Source organism: Lissotriton helveticus, chromosome 12 (genome assembly GCF_964261635.1).
Source record: "Lissotriton helveticus chromosome 12, aLisHel1.1, whole genome shotgun sequence".
Lineage (NCBI taxonomy): Eukaryota > Metazoa > Chordata > Amphibia > Caudata > Salamandridae > Lissotriton > Lissotriton helveticus.
In genome coordinates, this window is record NC_136073.1 from 882052750 (window position 1) to 882079397 (window position 26648).

General features: G+C 42.8%; 1 protein-coding gene across 1 annotated transcript in view; it reads right to left on the reverse strand.

Annotated features, from left to right (window-relative positions):
- LOC144798522 (phospholipid scramblase family member 5-like) overlaps positions 1-26648 on the reverse strand; it is a 290685-nt gene that overhangs the window by 1893 nt on the left and 262144 nt on the right. The window contains exons 6-7 of the mRNA XM_078669444.1: positions 10752-10916; positions 1891-2052 (exon numbers count right to left, since the gene is read on the reverse strand). Of these exons, the coding sequence (XP_078525570.1) occupies positions 1891-2052; positions 10752-10916 (327 nt within the window). The remainder of the gene's footprint in view (positions 1-1890; positions 2053-10751; positions 10917-26648) is intronic.

Sequence of the window (26648 nt, forward strand, 5' to 3'; positions counted from 1 at the left end):
TTTGCTCAAGTCGAAGAATTCCTTGTAGAAAAGTGCATTATTGTATTGTATGTGACCGGAGGAGCTGAAATTTGGAAAGGAGGCTTTTCATCATCAAAATTAAATATGTTTTGCAAGTGTGCTTTAGTCTTGCACTGCAATTTCTGTTTCCTAACTCTCCAAACTAAGGCATCTCTCATGATCCAGGAGAGATGCCTGAGTTTGAAGAGTTTGTAAACAGAAATAAATAAATAGAATAAATATGTAATGCTAAGTTATTTGTGTTAGAGGTGTTTGTATCCCCTTCTTGACACTTTGCCGTAGAAGTCAAGAGCTACACTTCCCCCATAGGGACCGCCTACAGTACCAGCTGTACCCTTCCGAACCACTGCATTGTACAGACCATGGTATCTGCTACCACAGCCTTTCCAGTGAGTAAAGGATATAACATCTTGTGCCTGGCATTTTAATTCTGGGACATTGCTGCAAACAATCCCCCTTTGTTAGGGCATATACACAGCACACGCCTGGACTTTGAGAACTTTTGAAAGGTATGATATGTGCCGTGCATTTTTACAGTGTGTTTTAACCACCTGGTGGCAACACTTGGTTACAAAGACCTCTGATAACATTGTCTCACTTTACAAATCTGTCATTCTTGTGATCTGGAGTCACACTGATCTGTTGACATTGTATCTGGTTGTATTTCATGTTGTTTCCAGGTAGAGTGAAAGGTGAAGGTAGGATTGAGTAAGTTATTGTTCAGTGATGGACTATAATGGAAGAGCCCGGTTAGATCCTTATATGGACCTGTGTACCGCGTTATATGAATGGATGTTTGTGCCAAAGGACATTGCCATTTGTTTCCTTCAGCTGGGTGTACAGCTGTCTATTATTCAGCTTCAGGTGGTTGTTATGTTTTGAGGCTTCTTAGTACATTGTGTGGGCTTCATACCATTTCATGTGTGTGTAGATATGTGGTAGGTGTACGTTAACACCTTTAGGTGGGTTGATGTGTGGTACGTTTAATTTAACACCTTTTGGTAGGTTGAAATGTGGTATGTTTAAGTCAACATCTTTTGGTGGGTTTATGTGTGGTACATTTAAGTTAACATCTTTGGGTTAGTTGATGTGTGGAACGTTTAAGCTAACATCTTTAGGTGGGTTTATGTGTGATGCTTTTACGTTAACAGCTTTAGGTGGGTTGATGTGTGATGTGTTTACGTTAACATCTTTAGGTGGGTTGATGTGTGATGCGTTTACGTTAACATCTTTAGGTGGGTTAATGTGTGGCACAGTTAAGTTAACATCTTTGGGTTAGTTGATGAGTGGTACATTTAAGTTAACATCTTTAGATGGGTTAATGTGTGGTACAGTTCAGTTAACATCCTTATGTGGGTTCATGTGTGGTACATTTAGGTTAACATCTTTAGGTGGGTTGATGTGTGGCACAGTTAAGTTAACATGTAGATGTTTCAGTATAGCTTGCATGGATGTGCTGTTGAAGTGCAACTGCTTTGCTAGCTATATGGCTTGGAGACATAAAAAGCTTGAATCGAACGTGCACAAGTGATTTAGGATGATGTATAAATATAACTTGATAATGATGTGTCAATGTATTTTTGACTTGTAGCAGGGCTGTGTGCATGACAGAATCTGGAGTTCTATCTGATGTGTACTATTGTTGGTGGGTGATGTGTGAGAATAGCTGATGTAGATTTGTTCATTAAAGTGGCAAATCTTCTTCAACTAAATGACTTGGAGCCATTCGTGCACACACGGGTGCCAGGAGAGTGCCTAAGAGGTAGCAGTCACCTACTGAGATCCTATTAGAATACATAAAGCCTGTGGGTGGACTGATGAAGGTTCCTTTCAATGGGCAGATGAAGGTTTATGAATAACTATACTCACGAGGAAGATGCCTGTCGACAACAACAGTGCCTTGACCTTGACGTCCAGGTCGATGGGGAACTGGACAGAGTAGTGGTCATTGGAACTGAAGATCTCCTTGCGCAACCCTCTCCATACTCTTGTGATCCGGCCTACGGTGTGGGCTTCGTTACTGGTTTTCACCTATTAAGAGACAGGAATTTTAGAACTGGTGCATTTCATATTTAATTCTCATACCCGTATGGTAAAATCAACCCCAGCAACATGTATTCTTCCTGCAGCATGCTGTGATCACACATTGATTAGACAATGACTCATATAAGTGTGTGGTGTGCATGCTCTGTCGTCCCAGGCATTCTGTATTCACATAGAAACCCAACCTTCTCTCCGCCCACCTCACACAGGGTTGTTCTATATATTGTCTCAAACTAGTGTGATACAGGCTTGCCTCTCCTCGTATGCTCCTATACATATAGAGTCATATTCACGAACAGCACTTTTTAATACATTAATTTGTATTACAATAGTAAAACTAAAGTACTGCAAAATTATATTCACAAACCTATGAGGATAATTCTCCCAACGCTCCTATTTTTTGTGTGGGGAAATCCTTGCACATGTAAGTTTACTACTAAGTAGAAAATGTGGGAGGGACAGCAGAGTGGCTAGAAAAAGGGCATAGTTATTACAAGGTTTAGGGAGAAATGAGGTGGGTTTAGGGGGGGGAATGTACTCACCTGCCAAAGAGCAAGCCCGCTCGATGGCCAGAATCACGTACAACCGTCCATGCCGGACTCACATCACACTACATCTGAAAGGGGTCCACTGGCTTCTCATTCATAAATGAACACAATTCAAACTCCTCACCCACACTTTCAAGGCACTACATAACACTGGCATAGCAGTACTCAACAATCACATCTGATTTCACAAAGCTTCCAGACACCTCCGCTCGTTTGACTTCCTACTCCCACACATCCCATGCATACGGAAAGCCAGATCCCTCAGTCGAGCATTTTCCTACATCGCTACAAAAGCGTGGAATGAAGTGCCACTACTCATTAACCATGGGCGTATTTCGCGTAGTAGCGCTATGCGTAGCTATGCGAAGTGCGTAGTGCACTGTGAAAAATGCTGTTCGCACTGATTACACAGTGCCGGATGCTTGTCCGCACTGTGCAATCAGTGCAAACCGCATCTTGCACAGTGCAAGCGGTCATTTTCTGCCGCTCGAGTACTTTTCTACTCGAGTGGCAGCTTTCTCAACACAGACTGGTAGTTTCTCATCGCGAGCAGTCGTGAGCATGCACGACCACTTCCAATCAGAAACGTGACCTCCCCGCGTTGAGAATCTCGCTGGGAGGTTTATTTTCCACGCTCGCGATCGGCAACTTGATGTTGCTGATCACGGATGAGGAAAAAGTATTGCTGGGATGTCATTTTGCTCGCTCGAGGTCACCAACTTGACGTTGAGGACCGCGAGCAAGCAAAAAATGACCGCTACGCTACGCGTGTTTGCACTGTGCTACGTGCAATTCGCATAGTGCGAAGTAGCGCAAACTTTGCAAACTACACGAGCGTAGCATAGTACTTCGCCCAGGGTTACTACTCATAAGAACGTCTTCCTCAATTCTTTAAATCCGCAAGAAGCTGAAGACCTGGCTTTTCGAGTATTCCCACTATGCCCAGGTTTGGATAGACTCACACCTGCTCAGCACCAGGGCACCCTCCCGGGTGATAGGGCTCTCTACAAACCTGTATAACATACCATTACTATTCAAAAACAGCCCTCATGAAGTTATTACAGCCAAAAAGGAACCCAAATCAGTAATAAATTACTCCAGTTCATAGCTGGAGTAAGTCCAGCACTACACATTGCTGACCACTGTTACTGCAACACCCTCCCACAGAAAATACTGGCGGTAGGGACTTAAAAAAAACTTTATAGAAAATAAAGTTAAAATACATTACATTATTTAAAATAGTTATAAATATAAATAAATATAATTTAATGTTAAAAGAAATCTAAAACATATGTAATATTTAGTTGCAAAATATTTCTAGAACCTTTTTTGAATGTATAAATGAATGTAAGACTTACATTTACTCAAATATAATTAATTTACTTTTAATTAATTCTATTGTTCACTTTTAATCATTATTAATGCATAGATAAAAATGCTATTGCTTTACTTTAGGTCAGAAATAATTTTTTAATTTAAACTTCCAAAAATATTTTTTTATTTAATATACATAAATTGTTTAAAGCTTTTTTCAACAATATATTTTATTGATTTTACATGGTATACACTGGGACGTGTCCTGGAGGATACATTGTGATGGATATACATATCAGAATATACATTGCGCAGTTCCTTTCAAATCCCACCAAATTATATTCGAACCACTGAATATATGCCGGAAGTGATCAAATGAGACTCTCAGTTGTATGGAGACAAATCTCATCAGGGGGACATAGTCTTTCAAGGGTTTGACTCGATGAGTTAGGGTAATGCTATGCCCCTGTAGTCCACCCACCGCAGCCATATTTTCTTATGCTTTTGGGGGCATCCTGAGCCTGAAACACAGCAATCTCACTATTCATACATTCACCTAAGGTATTTTTCCATCTGCTGATCTTTGGAGGAGATACACTTTTCCACTGCGGGGCGATATCCCTTTTAGCAATGGTGACAGTAAAAACAATACGTGCTGCTGTATCGGTTCCCCCCAATACTATTGGTGCTATGTAGTAACAATAACTTTGGCTCGAGATGTGTATCCCACAACACCACCTCGCTCAGGCAAGCCACTACCTTTAGCCAACATGGTTGCATTGCGGTACAGCTCCAGACAGTATGCATGAAGATCCCCTCTTCTATCCCTCATCTCAAGCATACAGGGGACTGGATGGCACCCATTTCCATAGTCTGAATCAAGTATAATATATACGGTGCAAGTATTTAAACTGTATCAGTTGGTACCATGTTGAGATTGCAGCACCTCGGGGCTGGCCAAAGCTTCCGCCCATGTAGAAAAAAAGAGGGAGGCCTCCTTTGTAGTCAAATTGGGGACAAGGAGTATAAGCTGAAGGAACAGAGAAAGTCCCAAGGTCACTATCTTACTCAGAACCTTTAAATGTATTACCCATTTATCTCAAGAAGCCCAATTGCCAAAACATAAATGTGAGAAATCATTTGATAAACAAATTAAATTTTTTTTTAAAAAGAAACCTCAACAGTGTGTATATTATAAAAGTATACAATTTATTACAAATCATTAAAAACAGTAGTTATACAATGTAATAATAGTACCCATAATCACAAACATCTTTAATTAAAAAAAAATTTTGTTAATAAAGAGAACACAATCTTTTTTTTTTTAAAAATAGTACAATTCTTAAAAGCAGTCAAAGAATCACAGTTGTTGTAGGGGTCGACGTAGTATGTCCTCCTCCCAAGCTGATCTGGTCTTGTGTAATGTGGTATGATTGTGTTTTGTCAGGGTTTGATATAACTGGCGGATCTTGTGAGCACCTTTGTCACCCATCAGTAGGCGTCCTTGTAGGGGATGGAATTCGGGCAGGTATCGGTCTGTCGCAGTATGGGGTTAAGTGCATGCCGAAGTTGGATATATTTATAGAATTGTGGGGCATATTACCAACCAATAGAGATAATTTTTGTCTCTAACTTGTTTAGAGACAAAAATTATCGCCGCACATCGGCGATTTTTATCGCAGATAAACCTTGCTATTAGCAAGGTTTATCGCAAATGCGATAAAAAACGGCCGCAATGCATGAATATCGCTGAAAAGTCAGCGATATTCATGCATTATCGAGCAAATGCTCTTAGCCATGTTATCCACCTCCCATTGGATAACATGGTGAAGAACTGCTCAGGGCAGGTGTTAGCTTTTGGAGATATTCGCGCTTAGCGCGAATATCTCCAAAAGTTGGTAATAGGAGATAGCGATGTTAGCGACTGTTTCCAGTCGCTAACATCTTGGCACGCCCACTTTGCATGTCATTAGTGATAAATATCACTGACATGCAAAGCGGGGCCCAAGATGGTCGCTATCTCCTATTAGCTGTCGCTAACTGGTGTTAGCGACAGCTTGGTAATAGGGAGATAATTTTATCTCCGCTTTCTTGGCTTTTAAAGCCAAAAAAGCGGAGATAAACCACCTTGATAATATGCCCCTGTGACTTGTGTGATTGAAACGCTGTCTTGAGCTGTTGAAATGACTTTAAAATGGTGCCTCGCACTATGTCTCCAAGGGTCGATATCCACCATGTCCCACCCTAGGAATCCCGTAATTGCTGTTACCGAGCGCAACAGCGTGCTGTGCCACAGCGTGGTCCCCTGGGTCAGGCGGCCGTGCCATCCCATCTGTCAGACCGTAGCCCACCATAGGTGGAAGGCAGTGCTGCTGACAGGGTGTAGGAAATCCAAGTTTTGTGCACTTCATCGGAGTTGATGAAATGTAATATTTCCCATTGCCATATGATCCACTGCATATGCTGGTTCCGATTGTGGATTGTACCACCATTCATTGACCACTTTTAGGTGGGAGGCCATGTAGTAGGCATAAATGTCCGCTGCCGCTATCCTGCTGCTCTAGGTTGACTGCGTGCATGTGCTCAGTGCCACTCGCACAGCCCGTCATGCCAGAGAAATGTATTATGTACGACATTCACCTGAGTATACTAAGCCCGCGGTATGGCGTATGGGAAATTCTGCAGCCTATAGAGTATTCTGGGGAGGGAAACCATTTTAAAAATTGCCATTCGCCCATATAATGAGAGCAGAAGAGAGGACAAAACTGCTGTCTCGTCTTTAAGGCTTTTAAGAACAGGATTGATGTTAAGAGCCCATGAGGCCTGTGAGCAGGACGACATGAAGATACCGAGTTACTTAAAGCCAGTGGTAGCGCATGACAACTGCTCAGCCCACTTCTCAAGGCCCTGGTGTCCGCATACTGGAAATAGTACAAACTTAGTGGGGTACATGTGAAGTCCAGTGGTTTGACCAAAAACACGCAGGATCTGTAGAATGTGGGTCCCGAGAACCATGGGTCCATCATAAAGAATAGGATGTTGTCCACATATAGTGCAATGCGGTCAGATTAAGATGTATCCCAGTCAAAGCCCCTGAGCACTGGATCACCACGTACCCACAGCGCCAGAGGTTCCACGGCGAGGGTGAACAATAATGGCAAGAAGGGGCAGCCCTGCAGCGCACCACGATATATTGGGAATGGGGTCGAGAGATGTCCAGCGACTCAAATCGAGGTGGTAAGCCCTGTATAGAGGAGGCGTACATAGGTTAGGAAGCGCGGGCCAAAACTAACAGCTTCTAAGAGTTGAAAAAGGTACACCCAGCTAAGAGAGTCGAATGTCTTGTAGATGTCTGCAAGCAGTGTAGCTGCCGGGCGTCCAAACTCTGGGGCTCAAGCAATAGCATTATGCATGCATCTGATGTTATGGTGTGTGGAGCGATGGGGCATAAACCCAGACTGATCCGGGTGACTCAGATCTAGTATCCAGGATCTAAGGTGGTCAGCGAGGACTTTGCCCAGAAGCTTAGGCTCAAAGTTGATAAGTGAGATATGTTTGTATGATGAGGGGTCTTCTGGTGGGTGCCCTGGTTTTAAGAAAAGGACTATCTCTGCATGCCGCCACTCTAAAGGGAGTTGGGACTGGTTGGCTGCCTCCTGTATTGGCATCGAGCAGGCGTGGACCTAGTATATTCATGTGAGGTCTGAGGAACTCCATTGGAAAGCCATTTGCTCCAGGAGCACGACCCGGATGTATGGCCGCCAATGCGGCACCAAGCTCGTCCACCGTTATAGGAGCATCGAGTTGGTCCCATCCAGACTCTGTAAGTCTGTGAGGGGGAATATCCTGCAAAAATTCATCGATAGAGGCCTCAATAGTTGCTCTTTGCTCGCAAATAGCAATGAGAAATAGCGTGCAAACTCAGTGGCCACCGTCTCAGGGTATGAGCACAAGGCCCCGCCATCGCCTTGAAGCACCGGGACGCTGGTAAGGGACTTTTCTGCTTGGCTTACCTATGGAGCATTTTGCTAGATTTGTCTCCCCATTGGTAGATTCTGTGCTGCGATGCCAGCCCAATTTCTTTGGCCTCACCCATAAGATGGTGCTGTAGGGACTGTTGTGCCTGCAGTAAGGCACGTTTAATAGCGGGGTTTGGATTGGTGAGGCACTGTGCCTCCAGGGCTCTCTGGTGGTCCTCTAACTCCACTAGTTGCGCCAATTGCTTACATTTAGTCATGGCGCTGAAACTATTATCTACCCCACAGATAGAAGGCTTCATGGCTTTCCATAAAGTACACTTAGAGGGAGTCGATGTTCTATTATGTACAAAATAGCCCGAGACCGCTAGAGACAAAGTCTCTAGATACTCCGTGTCGCGTAGGTGCCAGGGAGACATCCTCCACCTGAATGGGGGTTTGTAGGAGTATACCCAGAGCAGGCACTGGATTGGGGAATGGTCAGAGAGACCTCTGGGAAGGTGTGACACACTGGAGACCCGATGAACGTATCCACGAGGGACGAGCATGTAATCCAGGCGAGACAAAGTTTTATGAACAGCGGAAATGTATGTGACGCCTAGCTCGGAGGGGTGATATTAACGCCAAACGTCTGACCAGCCAAGTGTAGTTGCTAATGAATTGAGCTTGCATCTGTCTACTGGGGGCTCCTGCCATGATGTACAGGCTCTATCCTTTACATTCATTGTGTCATTCCGGTCTCCTCCCGGAAGCATGAAGTCCTCAGAGAGTTCTCCCCACAAACGGGTTAGCCGTTCGACAAAGGTGGCGTCTAAAGGAGGGGGGGCATAGATGCTTACCAGATTTAGGTCTTCCCCATAAAGTGTCCCAGACAAAAAGACATAGCAACCGCTGGGATCCAGCCAGTGTTTGGTGTGTACAAAGTGGATGTGGCGGTGGATAAGAATAGCAGTCCCAAGAGATCCCCTGGTAAACCCTGAATAATATACAGGGTGGTATCCAAATCTAGAGAGACGGGGAGCTTTAGTGACCAACAAATGTGTCTCTTGCAGAAAGAGAATGTCAGCCCCATAGCCTTTGGCTTGGCGAAGAATGGCGCCCCTCTTCCCTTAATTAAGTAGACCCCTGACATTCAACAAGAATATGGTCAAATCCCAGAGCTAGGGATCATTCTGTTTAGTTGTCATCTACCCCCAAGACCTGTATGTGCTAGGATTAATACGGTGGGATTGGGACGTGAACTCTGCACACGTGCAAGAACAAAAAACAATGCAAACATAATTAATACCTTAAAAAAAAATACTCCCCTCACCCCCTACCCGATACTGCCTGAAACACGGAGCATATGTTGCGGCGGGGGGGAAATACCCTCAGCCCCCTAACACAGGGACCCAGGGCACCTCCACCAAAGGTACCCAGAACACCCATATAACTTTAACCAACAGTACAAGGTGTCCGGGCGGGAGAACGTATGTGGCTGAAATTCCTTGCCATCTTGAGGTCTATGCGGAGTAAGCGGGCTGATAAATCACCTGCAAAGGTGACCCTGATTCTTTAGAGCATTAATATGCAGGATCTGATGAGCGCTGGGCAGAACCTGATCTGTATCGCCATTTGAATTTGTTTCTCTTCAGCCTAATTGTTTTAAGATTTAATTCAAACTTAAGTTAATAGTGCTGTAGTGCAGTTTATTTTGTCCTCCATTTTAAATAAATATATAATTAATTTACATGAATGTTTAAAATAAAAATATTCTTACTAACTGTTTTGTAGTTAGATAAACTTTGTTTTAAACTTTTTCCCATGCTTTACTATAGTGAGAATCCTCAGTTGGGGTAGAGACATGTAAATCTACACTTTTGAGTTACTTTACCTTGTGATTTTCGAATAGCCAAAAGTAGAGAATGTACTTTAACCCCTCCCATGCTGGTGACGGAACCGCTCCGTCACCAGCCACGGATGCGCTGTGCGGATGATGGAGCGGTTCCGTCACGCCTGCGTGGCACGGATTCCGGGCTTGCGCTGGACCTTCTGTTGAGCGGCCCCCCCACACCCCTAGCGCTGTAGCAGAATTGCCGCCGCAGCAAAGGGGTGAAAGTGCAAGAGTAAATTGCACAGACACAGTTCTTTATTCCAATGTGATATCAGGCAGTATTTCCTTGGCATGTTTCAATACTGATAAAGCGGTGCATTCCAATGCTTTACCATTCAGTCTTCCCTCTCGGCTTGTTCGTAGAGATACAGTGGCACATTCCAACATGTTATCAGCATTTACTTTCTATTCCACATCCAAACATATTTTATGTGTGTTTATTGTCCACACCCTTGTTCAGTGATGTCCTGATATTGCACATAACTTTGTTGATGACAACACTGCACATACATTTGTTTGTTGCCTTAATATTGCTCAAACACGTGTATAGTCATGTGATATCGCCCAATTCCAGTGCTTTGTGACTCTGTGTATTCACATATGGTTGGAAGCAGACTATTTGGAATATATGGACATTGTAGGAGTTGACAAGCCCTTTCTGGAGTACTATAGAGTTGGTATTGGGTTTCTCATCTCATTCTATGGTCAGAACAGAACTTCAGATTAAACTCTATGGTTATCGCAGCTGGATGCTAATGACAAGGGTAACTCGTCATGGAGTTTCCATTGATTTCAATGGAAATTACATTAAAAGCCATAAAACACCTTAGCATCCAAGTGGTTAAACTCTATGGTTAGCACATGACTTTTGATTATAATGTTTAGACAACAGAAGGCTTCTCTTCGAACTCTATGGTTAGCACAGGACGTCTCATTGGATATATATAATCGATAGATACCACCCCGTAACCATACCTCAAAGTTGACATCTTTGAAGGCAGTCATTTCGAAGCCTGGACCCACGACCCGCAGCACCGACTCCTTGGCCTCATTCAGGATGGAGAAGCTGATCGAGAAGGCCCCCCAGTTCTTGGCGATGTAACCAATCAGAGACCCAGATGTGGGAGAGTAGACTTCCAGCTAAGATTGTAGTTGTAAACACATCAATTACATAGGAGTAGTAACTTTGTTCTCATCGTCAAAAATGTAATTTATACTGAACACTGGATTAATGAGCAGATATGGAGTATTGTTCCCCCCAAAGATTTAGGTCAGTTATCTCGATAGACCATTAGTCTATAAGTGTTTTGACATTACAGTACACATTTCATATTTAACTCAGGATCGGAAAGGTTGATATTTAAAGGCACCATTCTGGCAACTGGCATTATGGAGTTCAGCAAAAACAGACAGAACTATTTCATGCAAAGGGAGAGGATTTATGAAAGGTTTTCACCTCTACTGCCCTTTTCCATCCTCCAAAAGGACCCAGACCTTGTATCCCCTCTATCAACCTCATCAAGGGTAAGGAACCTGGGAATTCCTCACAAATCCAAACTCTTCTCTGTTCTCCATGTCAACACATTGACCAGTTGATGGTCTCTCTCAACAGTGGATCTTACCAGGACTGCAAACTGACCAGTGAGTGGAAATGGCTAAAGCCGGTGTCATCCAACAGCACAAATGAGTCCCTGTGGAGTCCAGCCAGAGTTCTACCATGCGTATGTACATTGGCATACATAATAATAGGAAAAGCTTGACTTGTATCTAATTAACCCTGTGCCATCCAAGAATCTGACACCAGTTGTACAAGAGTGCTTTTGCAGATGCATATCCCATGATCTGCAAAAGTAGAGGCTATGCAACTGCAAAAGCACAAGTCCCAATGCACGATACATACCTTTTGAGTCGTGAAAGATACTCTGTGAGTCAGAAAGTTCTTTTCGACAGGGAAACAATAACCTCGAAATCACTTCCACCAAATGTAGGAAACGCTCCTTCTTTTATAACTCTGAGCCGTCTCCACTCCATTTCTGTGTTTGTCGAGCATCAGCATTGCTCCCACATCTGATAAGTATCTATAATACCGCTGATCTATGCAGTACCGCAAACGGGGGTCACATCATTAATGTACCCTGAAGACACAGAGATTTTATTCAGATCAGACAATGATGGCTGTGCAGGGTCTAGCACTGTATCCTTTATCTGGAATGGCTGGTGCACAACAAATTGAAATTCAATGCAAATAAAACAAAGGTCTATGTTGTGAATGGATGGATTGATAATATGTGATTCATCTTGGCCAACCACACTGGGCCACTACATCCCTTTAATGTGGTGAAATGTTAATTCCAAATGTATTTTGTCATCCCTAATTCAGTGGACTGTGGGGCATATTAGCAAGAACCTCGTTAAAATGGTTGCAGTTTTAGCAGCAGGAAATTGCTGATAAAACAACGATAATGGGCTTGCTAATATGCATTATAGAATTCCAATAGAAACCCAGGTTAGATGTCCTGCACATCTAACCTGGGCTTCTATTGGAATTCTATAATGCATATTAGCAAGCCATTATCGTTGTTTTAGTGGCAGTTTCCTGCCACTAAAACGGCGATAATTTTAAAGAGGTTCTTGCTAATATGCCCCTCTATTCTTTGCAGGTAGACCTTTTTATTGGCTCACGTTTAGACTATTCTTAAGCCTGGTGACCATGGCAGAGTGAATAAACTACTTAAAAATGTGGCAGCCAAGTTTATGGCTGGTCTTTCTAGGTAGACAGAGGCTAAATCAATCTTAAAAAACCTGAATTGGCTTCCTATAAGACAGAGAATTCAGTTCAAGGTACTGTACCTGGTGCATAAGGTGCTCTTCGGCAATGGACTTGCGTTCTTAAGAAAAGCATATTCGAAAAACTACCCAATGAAGTTCTTCCACTTGTTTAAGAGGAATTTTCTTGCAGACCTTAGCATTTGTAAGAGCAGGTCTGGAGGGTAAAGTTTTTCTTACGGTGTCTCAAAACTCTGGAGCTCACTGCCGCTGTTCCTTCATTGAGAGCATTATCGGTCTAAGTTTAGAAAGAACTTGAAAACTCAGCTGTTCTCACAAGATATTTCTTCCTTATATACTGCTAGCTAGTTACCTTCAGCGTTCTTTGCACCTAGAGACCCTCAATGCACATTAGAAATGGTAGCTAACATAATATACCATAAAATAATAAAGAACTTAATAATCCTCCTGTTTCAAAGACACTTTATTTGAGTCAGAGAGCTCAATGTTCTATTCCTTTCTCTAAGCCCCACCTAAGTTCAAGGACTATGGCTGGTTTCTACTCTTGATAGTAAAGGTAATGATTTGTGTTATCATTACTCAAAACTCTAATGCTCTTGGACCACAATCACTTCATAGCAAACCACATAAATAAATACATCATGCAAAGGAACAAATAGTCATATATATGCACTTTAGATTTCTCAATGGATTTAACCTATAATATTGTTCAACATTATGAGTCCTTGCTGTTACACAGATCCGTGAAATGTTACATATTATGAATGTCCATGTCTAAGCGGAATAATACTTTTTTTTAATTTTCACTAATCACGTGATGTATACATGGTAAAGGTGCTTAAAAGCGATGATCGACTTTAATCTAGTCATGTGACCAAGCCCAGTTGATATTTGTTATATATCCACTCAATCTTCAATACAGATTGGTATATATATAATACATATTTAAATTTCAAACAAAACCACATTCACTGGATGATGTCATCAGTGATGTCATTTGAGATGTGTGTTTAACTGTATAGATGAGGAAATCGAAGTGTGATTGATTCTTTACAGGACTGACTAGGTGTGTGAGTAACTCCATGGATGAGTGGCAGTGTGTGAGTGTCTGCATAGGTGTATGAGTGTATATGATAGTGTTGTAATAATTAGTGACTGTATGTATGAGTGATTGTATGGGTGAATGAGTGAATGTGTGTGTAGATGTAGGAATCAGTGAGTGCGTATGTAGTAACTGGTATTGGTGTGTCATGATGTCATCAGTGATGTCATTTGAGATGTCATCAGTGATGTCATCAGTGATGTCATTTGAGATGTCATCAGTGATGTCATCAGTGATGTCATTTGAGATGTCATCAGTGATGTCATTTGAGATGTCATCAGTGATGTCATCAGTGATGTCACTGACCATGTCATGAATGATGTAATATGTGACATCATCAGCAGTGCATTGCGGGCGCGCGAGTTATACTTTGCAGAACTAACTATAACGGAGGAATTTCTATAGTTTGTAAGAGTGAAATGTTAAACTAACTATAACAGCCCTGAAACCTATGGTTTTTTCAGTGAATTTCTAAGGTTTTCTAAATGCTAATTTCTTACTATAACGTCCCTGAAACCTATGTTTTTTTTTGTGAATTTCAAAGGTTTTTTAAATGCTAATTTCTAACTATAACATGTCTGAAACCTATGGTTTTTTCAGTGAATTTCTAAGGTTTTTTAAATACTAAATTTTAACTATAACATCCCTGAAACCTATGTTTTTTTCAGTGAATTTCAAAGGTTTTTTAAATGCTAATTTCTAACCATAACATGCCTGAAACCTATGGTTTTTAAAGTGAATTTCAAAGGTTTTTTAAATGATAGTTTCTAACTATGCCTACAGAGAGAGGTAGGACATGTGATGAAAGAAGAAACGATGCACAGAAAGAAGCACAAGAAATGCAGACAGTGGCAAAGTGAGGGGGCGGGGCCTGAGGTGACGTGTACAAACACGCCCTGTGGCGCTTTTTAAGTTGGGGACCACCACGTACCTCCAGTAAGCACCACAGGTCTGCGTTGCAGAGAGGTGGTCTGAGGCCACGCCCCTTTTTACACCTCTCTGCAACGCAACTCGGTGGCACTTTCTGGACGTACCTGGTGGGTTAGTTGGCCCCAGGGACCCTCAGGATTCAAGAGGACTTAATTCCCCAACTTAAAACACGCAACAGGGCGCGTTTGTACACTTGTCACATCAGGCCATGCCCCCTCCCTACACCACTGTGCAAACGCACCCCCTGGTGCATTGTAAATTAGGGAATTAAGTCCCATGAGTCCTGAGGGTCCCTGGGGACCAACTAGCCAACCACTTACCACCAGTAAGCGCTACAGTGCTGCATTGCAGACTGGTGCATACTGGAGGTACCTGATGCCGATTCCGGCCCTGGGGACCTCATCCCCCGGGGCATGGCCACACATATTTTTTTCTTTATAGGAAGGGGGGGCTGCATGGCCCCCCTCCTAAGGCCTCTATTGACCCTGGGGACCACATCCCCCGGGCCTGGTCATCTGTTTTAATTTTTTTGTGAGAGGGGCCGGGAGTCCCCCCTCCTCAGGCCAACTATGGCCCCGGGGACCCCATCCCCCGGGGCCTGGCCTCTCCTTTGTCTTTTTAATACACAGGGGAGGTGCCATGTCTAGCCCCAAGGACCCCAACCCCCGGGGCTGGCCTTCTCCTTTGGGGACCGTGGGGGGAGCCCCATTGCCCCCATGGGCCCTGCCAGCTCCCCACCTCCTGCAGGAGCCGGCATTGCTTTTCCACATGGGGAGCTGCTGACATGCAGCTCCCCACGTGGAAAAGCAGTCTGCTTTACTTCAATGAAGCAAAGCCGTTCGCAATGACAGGGCGGGAGCCGTGAGGCTCCCACCCTTTCATTGCAAACAGCAGTGTCCCGGGGGTGGGCCCCCTGGGACACTGCAGGAGCCAACCCTGGGGGGTGGCGGTCCCCAGGGCCATCACTGGCTCCAGGAGGGGCCCCCCTCCCAACCAATGCACAGCCCCGGGGTGGTGGTCCCCGGGGCTCAGTAACAGAACCCCAAATTTGAATATTAGAGCCCCAGGTAGGTGGCGACCCCCGGGGAATGTAGGAGGGCTTGAGATCCACAAACAGGTTTACTTATTTGTTTAAAAAGCCCCAGGGGTTGGCGGTCCTCGGTGCAGCAGGGGAGTTGAGTGCCCCCCGCAAATAATGAATGAAAGCCCCGGGGGTGTTGGTCCCTGGGCCTTGGGGGTGCCTCAGAGGCCCCCCATGCATTTACAATTAGCCTCAGGAGTGGCAGTCCCCGGGGCTGGGTGCCCCCCCTGTAACTAATTAACCAAGCCCTGGGGAGGTGGTGCAACCCCACACTTTTTTTTCACTGCCCTTGGGACCTGGCCCACCCGGGGGCTCCAATCCAATGAAGCCCGCGCTTGGTTTTTTATTTATTTTTGGGGACGGATTTGTGCACTCAGCGCGAATTCGGCTGATATTTAAAAGAAAATGCTTTTATGGGCACTGGGGGTCCTTATTGGACCCCCTGAGCAGGCCTAGGGGGTCAGGGTGTTTCTATCCTACCCCCTTTTCTTGTTTTTCGTGTTTGTTTTTTGCTTTTCTTGTGCCTCGGTTACCGAGGCACTAGAGAGTTGCCAACACTTCCTGGTTTGGCGTGTTGACAGCCAATTAGCATAAATCTCGTAGTCCAGAGGGTGCACGGATCCTCCGTGCCTCTAAATATCGAAACTTATATTTTTTGATTTTCTCAGCAACTACTAAACGGATTTACACCATTTAAAACAGGTCTCTTTCTGAACCAAGGCCTACCTTTTTTTTGCCAAATTTGGTGTCATTCTGTTCAGCAGTTCGAGCTGTAGCCGTGTCTAAAGTTTCCTATGAAAATTAACATGGTACCCGCCTTTTTTCATGGCCCCCGCTTGCCGAATCACCCCGAAACTTTCAAGATAGAAGCTGACCGTAGCCCTACTAGTCTGTCAACATTACAAACAGTCCGTAGCGGCCGCCATCTTGTCTCTCGGTAGGATCGAGAGACAAGAGGAGGCCAAAGCGAAGGGGCAAATGACCATAAGGGGGCATAGTAGATCCTTCCTGACCTATTAGGTTTGATGTACCATTTTGCCAAGTTTTATATTATGTATTACTAAAAACGATAAATGAAATTGATTATTTTTTTCTGCAATTTACAGCAAGCAATTTCAAAATAAAATGGCTCACAATGAAGAAACCGTGGCAATTTCTTTTGCATTGTCCACTACATTGATTGAAATTGAGAGCACCAATAATGAAATATTGTCACAAGGAGGAGATGACTTGTATGATTTCATTAGATTGATTGAAATTGACAGCACCAATAATGAAATATTGTCAAAAGGAGGAGATGACTTGAATGATTCCACTACATTGATTGAAATTGAGAGCACCAATAATGAAATATTGTCACGAGGAGATGACTTGAATGATTCCACTACATTGATTGAAATTGACAGCACCAATAATGAAATATTGTCACAAGGAGGAGATGACTTGAATGATTCCACTACATTGATTGAAATTGACAGCACCAATAATGAAATATTGTCACAAGGAGGAGATGACTTGAATGATTTTTTTGATCAATCTGTTGATGGCGAATTTATCGAATGTTTGGAGACCATAGAGTTACAAGAATCATCATTGCAGACTTTTAATGAGGAGATTCCAGATGAGATGATTGAAGAGGAAATTGCTGATGAGGACATGTTACTAGTTCTTTCAAATTTAGAAAATTCTGAAGAATAAATTTATATTTAGAAATCAAAAATTGTTTGAGACATTATTCATTTTTATTTTTGTAGCGAAGTGATTGTAGTATAAAATGAGACTTATAGTATAGAGTGCAACATTTTTATGTTACATGGTAAGTTTACTCATATTTACTTCCCTTCTCCCACTATATTATCTCCAATGTGTATTTGACATCTCTTCTTCATCTCCGGCCTCCTTTCTCTCACTGTGTGTCTCTGATGCATCTTATCGCTGCTATTTTGTGTAATTACAGAAGAGAGTAAAATAAAATAGTTCGGAACGTGAAAAGGGGGCAAAGTAGAGTACCCCTCACCCCCTAGGCCTTCTCAGGCGGTCCCAAAAGGATCAGTTTCTGCTTTCCTGAGAGATTATGGTATGAGTTCCATATACCACAATAATTTGCATTACAACATGCAAGATATATATCTCCTATTACCAACTTTTGGAGATATTCGCGCTAAGCGCGAATATCTCCAAAAAGTAACACCTGCCCTGAGCAGTTCTTAGCCATGTTATCCAATGGGAGGTGGATAACATGGCTAAGAGCATTAGCTCGGTAATGCATGAATATCGCTGACTTTTTAGCGATATTCATGCATTGCGGCCGTTTTTTATCGCATTTGCGATAAACCTTGATAATAGCAAGGTTTATCTTCGATAATTTCTGACGATGCTTAGCGGTAAAAAATTCGTTGGTAAGCATCGTTAGCGATAAATATCGCTTAACTTTGGTAATATGCACCAACGTCTGTTAACGTTCGATTCGAAGGAAATGAGGAAGTATTGAAAAACATTGTTTGCGCCATCTTGCCTTTTTTGAAATGCCACACTTTTGTCGTGCACGGCAGCCATTTTAGATGCCTTGACCAGACCCACTCTCTGCACGCTGTCGATTCGTAGCATGGCTCCCCACCCTCGCAAGCATCTTCCCCAGGCACTGGTCACCCCCGCTCTCTGTCTTATGCATGGGCAATAAACCTCCCCCCATCTGCGCTGCTCTTCCCTGAGAATCACACTCTGTGCCCGCCCGACACCTCCCTTTCGCCCTATTCACTACCGCACCCTCTGACACTCCTCTTCCTCTGTGTCCGATTGTCCAGGCTATCAGCTAGCCCTGCAGATGTAGTTTATGGCTCCAGCTGTAAAGAATCACCCCTCTTTAAAGGAGTTATAGTAGATCAAGGCCCACACCCGATGAGATCCGTCACACCACACGTGTTCCTACTATCTGAAAACCATCCTGTATTGTGATTGGGGAGGGGACCGAGCCTGAAGCGGAAGATTCTAGGAATGACTCTTTGTACATCAAAGTTTTTACAATTATGTGTCACATTAAAAATATATAGCACTCCAACAAAGTAGTAGGAATATAAAACTTTAATAACATATAAATATATACAACAAAACAAAAACAGTAAAAACATTTAAACAACGAAGAGACCGTGGCAATTTCTTTTGAATTCCTGATGAGGACATGTTACTAGTTCTTTCAAATTATGAAAATTCAGAAGATGTTGCCTGGGGGTGGGTCGTCAGTAGCAGTCTGTTGTGCGAATAGTTCCAAGGCAGCAGAACGCGCTGAAATCTAGATGGCACGAAAGTGATGTCTAGTAAGTTGCCGCCCAGCAAATAACGGTGTGGGGCGCCGCGGGGGTGAGTGAGTCCAGTAGGCACCACAGCTATTCTTACCGGCATTGCAGAATTACTGCTGGGGACAATGCCTGTGCTGTAGCAGGGTCACAGCAGAAACAAAAAGGATTCTGTTGAAGATGTTGTTGGTTTTCAATTTGAAAACAGTTCTGGTGTCAACTGCTATGCTAATGTAGTGGTTAATGTTTTGTTTTCTCTAGAAAATGTAAAAGAGGGGGAGGCAGTCCAAAGTTCCGTTAAAAGGGCAAAGGAAAGGATCGGTGGTTTGAACTATCACTCAAAAAGGGGAGGGGGTGCAACAATTTTTCCTACCGGGTCACACTGTACTTTCACCGGAACTGGGGTCTGCAGGATTCTAGTAATTCAAAGTGAGGCTGCCGCCAGCATGGGAGCGCCGACGTCCCGCGGATACAGTTTCGTCACTCCACGGGCGATCATGGCAGTCATTCCCCATCGGGTGTCGGAGACTCCCGCGGCTCCTCTAGAATCTTCAAGGTCGTGGAGGACTACGGTGGTGGAGTCAACCAGTGACCGGGCCATTTCTTCATGCTGGGCCCGCTCTTGCCAGGTCGATCGCCATTTTGAGAGTTCGGCAGCTACCGGCGATCGCGGGGTCACATGAGCGGACGGGCTCCACCCTGCCGGGCGAGACGTTGCAGCATCGCCTTAGTGGACGAACCCTTTTCGGGGCGCCTGGAGCGCTGAGGGTGCAGCTGGGAAGCCTTCACCTGAGGAGGCGGGAGAGGCCTGTTCGCACCGTCTCTCCCTCCCAGTGCACCCCACGGCGCCCCGCTTGACATTTGTTATGGCCGGTGGCGATGAGGACGGGGGGGGGGTCGGAGGCATGTGCAAGACATCCCCCCCAGTGTTGTCAAAGCCATTTTTGAAGAAAGAAGTGGTGCCTGGCGTGTTGCCGCTGCTATTACGAAGGAGAAAAGAAAAAATGTCCCGTCCGTCTTTGGGCCGGGCTTCCGGTGGATGTCGGCCGGACGCCCCTGGCTCTGGCCCCATGAACGGGTTCCTTGGTTTATCGGCTGCAGCCGGATCCCGTCGGCCTCGGCCCCCCGACCGTTGGTGGCCGGACCGGAAGAGCATGTGGCGGGACTACCTGAAACTCTCAAGGGCCACCGCGGCCGGACTGGGAGAGAGAGGGGAGGGTCGAGGAGACATTCCCCCCCCTGCAACTCTTCAGCGTTGTAAAGGCAATCCCCTGGCCGGGTCCCGCTGGCCTCGGCCTCTCCTCCGGCTACACCCTACGTTAGGATCTCCTGGCCGAGGCGTGGCAGCAGGACCCGCCTTATATGGGCTGCTCCCAGCTGGGCGTAGCCGCAACCCTGCCCCACCTTGGAAGTTTCCAGAGTGGGGGCGGATGTTCTACTGACTTGCATTTTCCCTAGTCTATCGATTTTTTTGGCGTGGCAGGCGGTGGGACAGCGAGGGGTGATTTGGTTTCTCTTACTGTTTTTCTGGTCTCTCACCACTGGCATATTTCTAACGTTTTCTTGTTTCTAGGACATTAATAGGTTTTATCATTACGTTATGTTATCGTTTCTTTGTTCGTTGTTTAATAAAAGTTCATGTTCATCAGTGGCCTACTGATTTTCGTTTTCCTATTCTTTTCTTTCCAGGTTGTTTCATGCTAAAGTTTCTGTTAACAGGATACAGTGATCACTTCGTTATTATTGCATATGTCCTTTTCACTAGGGGTGCTCTCTGGTCGGGCCAGATGACGTATCTCTAGTAAATGGTCCGGGTGAAACAGGTGCATCAATCAGTGGGGAGTAGATAGGCATGACAGATTACAACGGGGGAGAAAGGTCCGCATTACGTACCCTTTCACTATTTGCAAAGATTTTCCTACGTATATTTGCAAACAGGGAATACCTCCAAAAAGAACCAATTCCCAAACAGTCAATGTTTGGGGAAACAATCAATCAATGAGGAACGAAATAGGCACGACGTGTTAAAGGTTTGCGTTACCTACCCTTCACTATCTGCAAAGGGAGAGAGAATATTCCTATTCTTCCTCGTTTGCAGGCAGAGAAGATTCTTAAGAGAACCAACTTCGAACAATTCAATGCTCGATTCAAACAATCAACAAGGGGTACTGTGAACACAAATGAACGCCGCTTATGTACATACACATTGGTATTATCAACAGGTTGTTCCTAATGTTTCTATTTTAGGGAGGTCAAAAAGAGATCCCATTAGTGGCCTACTGATTTTGCTCGATTCCTTTTGTTTTTTTACACGATTTTTCGCTATCTGCAAAGACTAAACAGAGTATTGCGACTCTGTGCTTGTTTGTAAATAGAGAATGAACCAAAGAGAACAATCAATCAAATGGAGAGAGAAGCAGGCACGACGGATTACAACGGGGGCAAAGGCCTGCGTTAACTACCCTTCACTATCTGCAAAGAGAGAGTACTCCTAATAGAAATGAGGGGTGGGGGGCAGCATTCAAAGCAGATCAGTGTGCATAAACACGAAAATGTTTTTACTTACCACGTACTTGACATTCGACAGCTTATGATATTTGCTATTAAAAAACCATTGAAATTCACTGAAAAAACCATAGGTTATAGACCATATATAGTTAGGAATTAGCATTTACAAAACCTTGAAAATTCACTGAAAAAACCATAGGTTATAGACCATATATAGTTAGGAATTAGCATTTAAAAAACCTTATTTTACTCACACAAAACCATTGAAATTCCATATATAGTTAGTTGCACTAACTATATATCGCGCACCCGCAATCCACTGCTGATCATTTCACATATTACATCATTCATGACATGGTCAGTGACATCACTGATGACATCACTGATGACATCTCAAATGACATCACTGATGACATCACTGATGACGTCTCATTTGACATCATTCTTGTGCTAATACGATAAACCTCTTCAGACTCTAATATAACCTTAGATACACTCAGTGTATACAGACACTCACACACTGCCACTCATCCATGGAGTTACTCACACACCCAGTCAGTCATGCAAAGAAACAATCTCACCTCCATTTCTTCAACTATACAGTTATACACACCTTACTTATTGAAACATATACTAACACATATTTACTCTCTTATACAATCCCTGATACAAGTTCACAATGATCGATACAACCACTCACTCATTCAGTGGCTCTCATGCACAGTTATTTATATATGCCAACTCTCACATGTACTGTGTTTTACATATGTACTTACTATGACATGTAGCATTGAGATATCCATTCACTCATCAATACACTCATGCACACAGTCAACTGCCCATGTAGCTGTTTCCACATGCACTCTTGAACTCATACACCTAGTGAATAAACTGCTCACACATCTATGCACAGAGTCACACACCTTCCAGCCACCCCCACACAAACTCAATCTCCCATAGAAATACTTGGGCAACCAATTAATAACACATATAGCCTCTCGTATAGCTAATGATCAACACATGCAGCAGTTTACATCACAACAGACATAATGATGCACAAATTAAGACAGTTTAGTCACTAACCCATGCATTCAGTGAGACACATTTAATCACTCACTCATACAGTCAGTCACGCACCTACTAAATCCTTCATCCAGACACTTATACATCCACTCATTCTTCAATATGTAAGACATATTTTAACTTTACAGAAACATACAGTCACTGGATGTTGTCATCAGTGATGTCATTTGAGATGTCATCAGTGATGTCATCAGTGATGTCACTGACCATGTCATGAATGATGTAATATGTGACATGATCAGCAGTGGATAGCGGGTGCGCGATATATAGTTAGTGCAACTAACTATATATGGAATTTCAATGGTTTTGTGTGAGTAAAATAAGGTTTTTTAAATGCTAATTCCTAACTATATATGGTCTATAACCTATGGTTTTTTCAGTGAATATATATATATATATATATATATATATATATATATATATATATATATATATATATATATTCACTGAAAAAACCATAGGTTATAGACCATATTTAGTTAGGAATTAGCATTTACAAAACCTTGAAAATTCACTGAAAAAAACATAGGTTATAGACCATATATAGTTATGAATTAGCATTTACAAAACCTTATTTTACTCACACAAAACCATTGAAATTCCATATATAGTTAGTTGCACTAACTATATATCGCGCACCCGCAATCCACTGCTGATGATGTCACATATTACATCATTCATGACATGGTCAGTGACATCACTGATGACATCACTGATGACATCTCAAATGACATCACTGATGACAACTCAAATGACATCACTGATGACATCTCAAATGACATCACTGATGACATCATGACACACCAATACCAGTTACTACATACGCACTCACTGATTCCTACGTCTACACACACATTCACTCATTCACCCATACAATCACTCATACATACAGTCACTAATTATTACAACACTATCATATACACTCATACACCTATGCAGACACTCACACACTGCCACTCATCCATGGAGTTACTCACACACCTAGTCAGTTCTGTAAAGAATCAATCACACTTCGATTTTCTCATCTATACAGTTAAACACAGAACACCATACTTCAGTGACATCACTGATGACATCACTGATGACATCTCAAATGACATCACTGATGACATCACTGAAGACATCTCAAATGACATCACTGATGACATCATGACACACCAATACCAGTTACTACATACGCACTCACTGATTCCTACGTCTACACACACATTCACTCATTCACCCATACAATCACTCATACATACAGTCACTCATTATTACAACACTATCATATGCACTCATACACCTATGCAGACACTCACACACTGCCACTCATCCATGGAGTTACTCACGCACCTAGTCAGTCCTGTAAAGAATCAATCACACTTCGATTTCCTCATCTATACAGTTAAACACAGAACACCATACTTTTTCACACATATACTATCACATACTTACTCTCTTATACAATCACTGATACAAGTACACATTGATATGCACAGAGTCACACACCTCCCAGCCAGCCACACACACACTCAGTCTTCCATACATCCACTCATTCTTCAATATGTAAAACATATTTAAACTTTACAAAAACACACAGACACTAGATGATGTCATCAGTGATGTCATCAGTGATGTCATTTGAGATGTCATCAGTGATGTCATTAGTGATGTCATTTGAGATGTCATCAGTGATGTCATCAGTGATGTCATTTGAGATGTCAACAGTGATGTCATCAGTGATGTCACTGACCATGTCATGAATGATGTAATATGTGACATCATCAGCAGTGGATTGCGGGTGCGCGATATATAGTTAGTGCAACTAACTATATATGGAATTTCAATGGTTTTGTGTGAGTAAAATAAGGTTTTGTAAATGCTAATTCATAACTATATATGGTCTATAACCTATGGTTTTTTCAGTGAATTTTCAAGGTTTTGTAAATGCTAATTCCTAACTATATATGGTCTATAACCTATGGTTTTTTCAGTGAATTTTCAAGGTTTTGTAAATGCTAATTCCTAACTATATATGGTCTATAACCTATGGGTTTTTCAGTGAATTTTCAAGGTTTTGTAAATGCTAATTCCTAACTATATATGGTCTATAACCTATGGTTTTTTCAGTGAATTTCAATGGTTTTTTAATAGCAAATATCAAAAGCTTTAAAATGTATTCTTCTTTTAATCGAAATTTTATATGTTTTTAATAGAATTTTTTTATGTATTTTACCTCAATTTGGTGCCGCGACTCGCTCCGCGAACCAGTAAATGTTCTGTTTGCGCAACTGCCGCGTTAGAAAACAACATCGTGATTCGTCGCGTAACCGCAACGTATCGCGTTGTCGCGTAATGCGTCATATGACGCGCCGCGTTAGCGCACCCGGAAGTGCTCCGGTGCGCGAAGCGAGACGCGAAGCGCAGCTTCCCGGAAGCGATCCGGGGCGTGGCGCGGAGCGCGTAACGTAAGCATAACAGGTCATGTGACTTGTTAATAAAACTTTTCATTGGTTCATTTCACTTTTGGTTTCCTAATGATGTAAGGCTAGGTCATGTGACCTAAAAATAACACTTTTCATTGGTTTAGAACTATTTTTTTTCCAAAATGATGAAAGCCCCCTTCCTTTTTTCTCACTCTGACTTTCAACTTTGTGAGAGGAAGACCTATTTTACTTAATAAGAAATGGCTTCATTAGTAGCTGCAGCTGGTGCACCCCACCACCACCACCACCACCTCCTAGGAAGAGAGGACCACCTCCTCAGGTGGTGGTTGAGCAAGAGGTGGAAGAAGAGGAACAAGAGGAAGAGGAAGAAGAGAGGCACTTTTTGCCAGAAGAGCCTAGGAGGTCCCGAGTGAAAGAGAATTTTATTTGGCAATTTTTTAAATATCCCCGGGGCCAAAAAAAAGTGAATGCCCGCTACGTAACTTGCCTGATATGTAAAAATGATCTGTCCATGATGCATCGCCATATGGAGAGGAAGCACCCTATCAACTACAGTGCTGCGCAAGTACGTGACCTACACGATAACCCTCCACCTGTGGCCATAAGATCAAATGTACAGGCAGTGACGGGACCAGAGGCGAGGGAGACGGTCCCAAATATACAGATGAACTTTGGGGAAATAAAGCAAGTGTGTGTATATTGTGGCCAAATAATTTGCTACAGAGAAAGTAGCATTAATTTAATCAATTTAGCTATTGAGAATCATAATTGTTCAAAACGTCCCAGAAATTAAATTATCTTTTTTTTTTGTTGCTCCTGTTGAGCCCTTTACAATGAATCATTTTCGTTTCTCCCCCCCCAAAAAAAACAAAAAATATATAAAACCGTTAAAAAAATACAAAAAAAGTAAAAAAATGTTCAGAAAAAAATATATATATATAAAACAACAAAAACAATTAAATAAAAAAGTTCTTTTCAGAACTACCTCCCCTTTATAAAACATTGCTTGAATGTTTAGCACTCTAGCAACCTCTATTTCTTTTGGTTTGCTTCCCGGTTAGCGCGCCGGTACGCGAACCGGAAGCGAACCCAAATAAAAATTTTTTTTTAAAAGAAAAGAAAGTATAAGAGAAGGAAACAGAGAGTAATGTTAAAAGAAAGACAGCTAGAGGGAGTAACACAGAGATACTGTAATAGATAAGGAAGTGAAAGAAAAAAAGGAGAGTAGAAGAATAATAAACAAAAGTTTCTTAGAGAATGTGAGTTAATGTTCAAATTAAGAAGAAAAACAGTAAAGGATGTGGAGAGAGAGGTAGGGATAGAACCGGACTAAAAGAACAATCCTGAGGGAAAGTGTTAAGAAAAAAGTGAGCAAAAGTAAATAGGAATAAAACAAGATGTATGATAGTGACTAAGGTTAAAACATGTGGAATAACAGAGAGAAAAAACAGAAAGCAGAAAAGAAGAAGTGACAGAAAAGGAATGATTGAAACAGCAAAGAAATGTAAATAACATAGGGGCATATTATCAACACAGGCGATAAAATTATCGCTGCTTTTATCGGCAGAAAACTACCGATAAAGCCGCTTTTGCGGCAGAAAACTGCCACTAAAGCCGCTTTTGCTGCAGTTTTCTGCCGATAAAAGCAGCGATAATTTT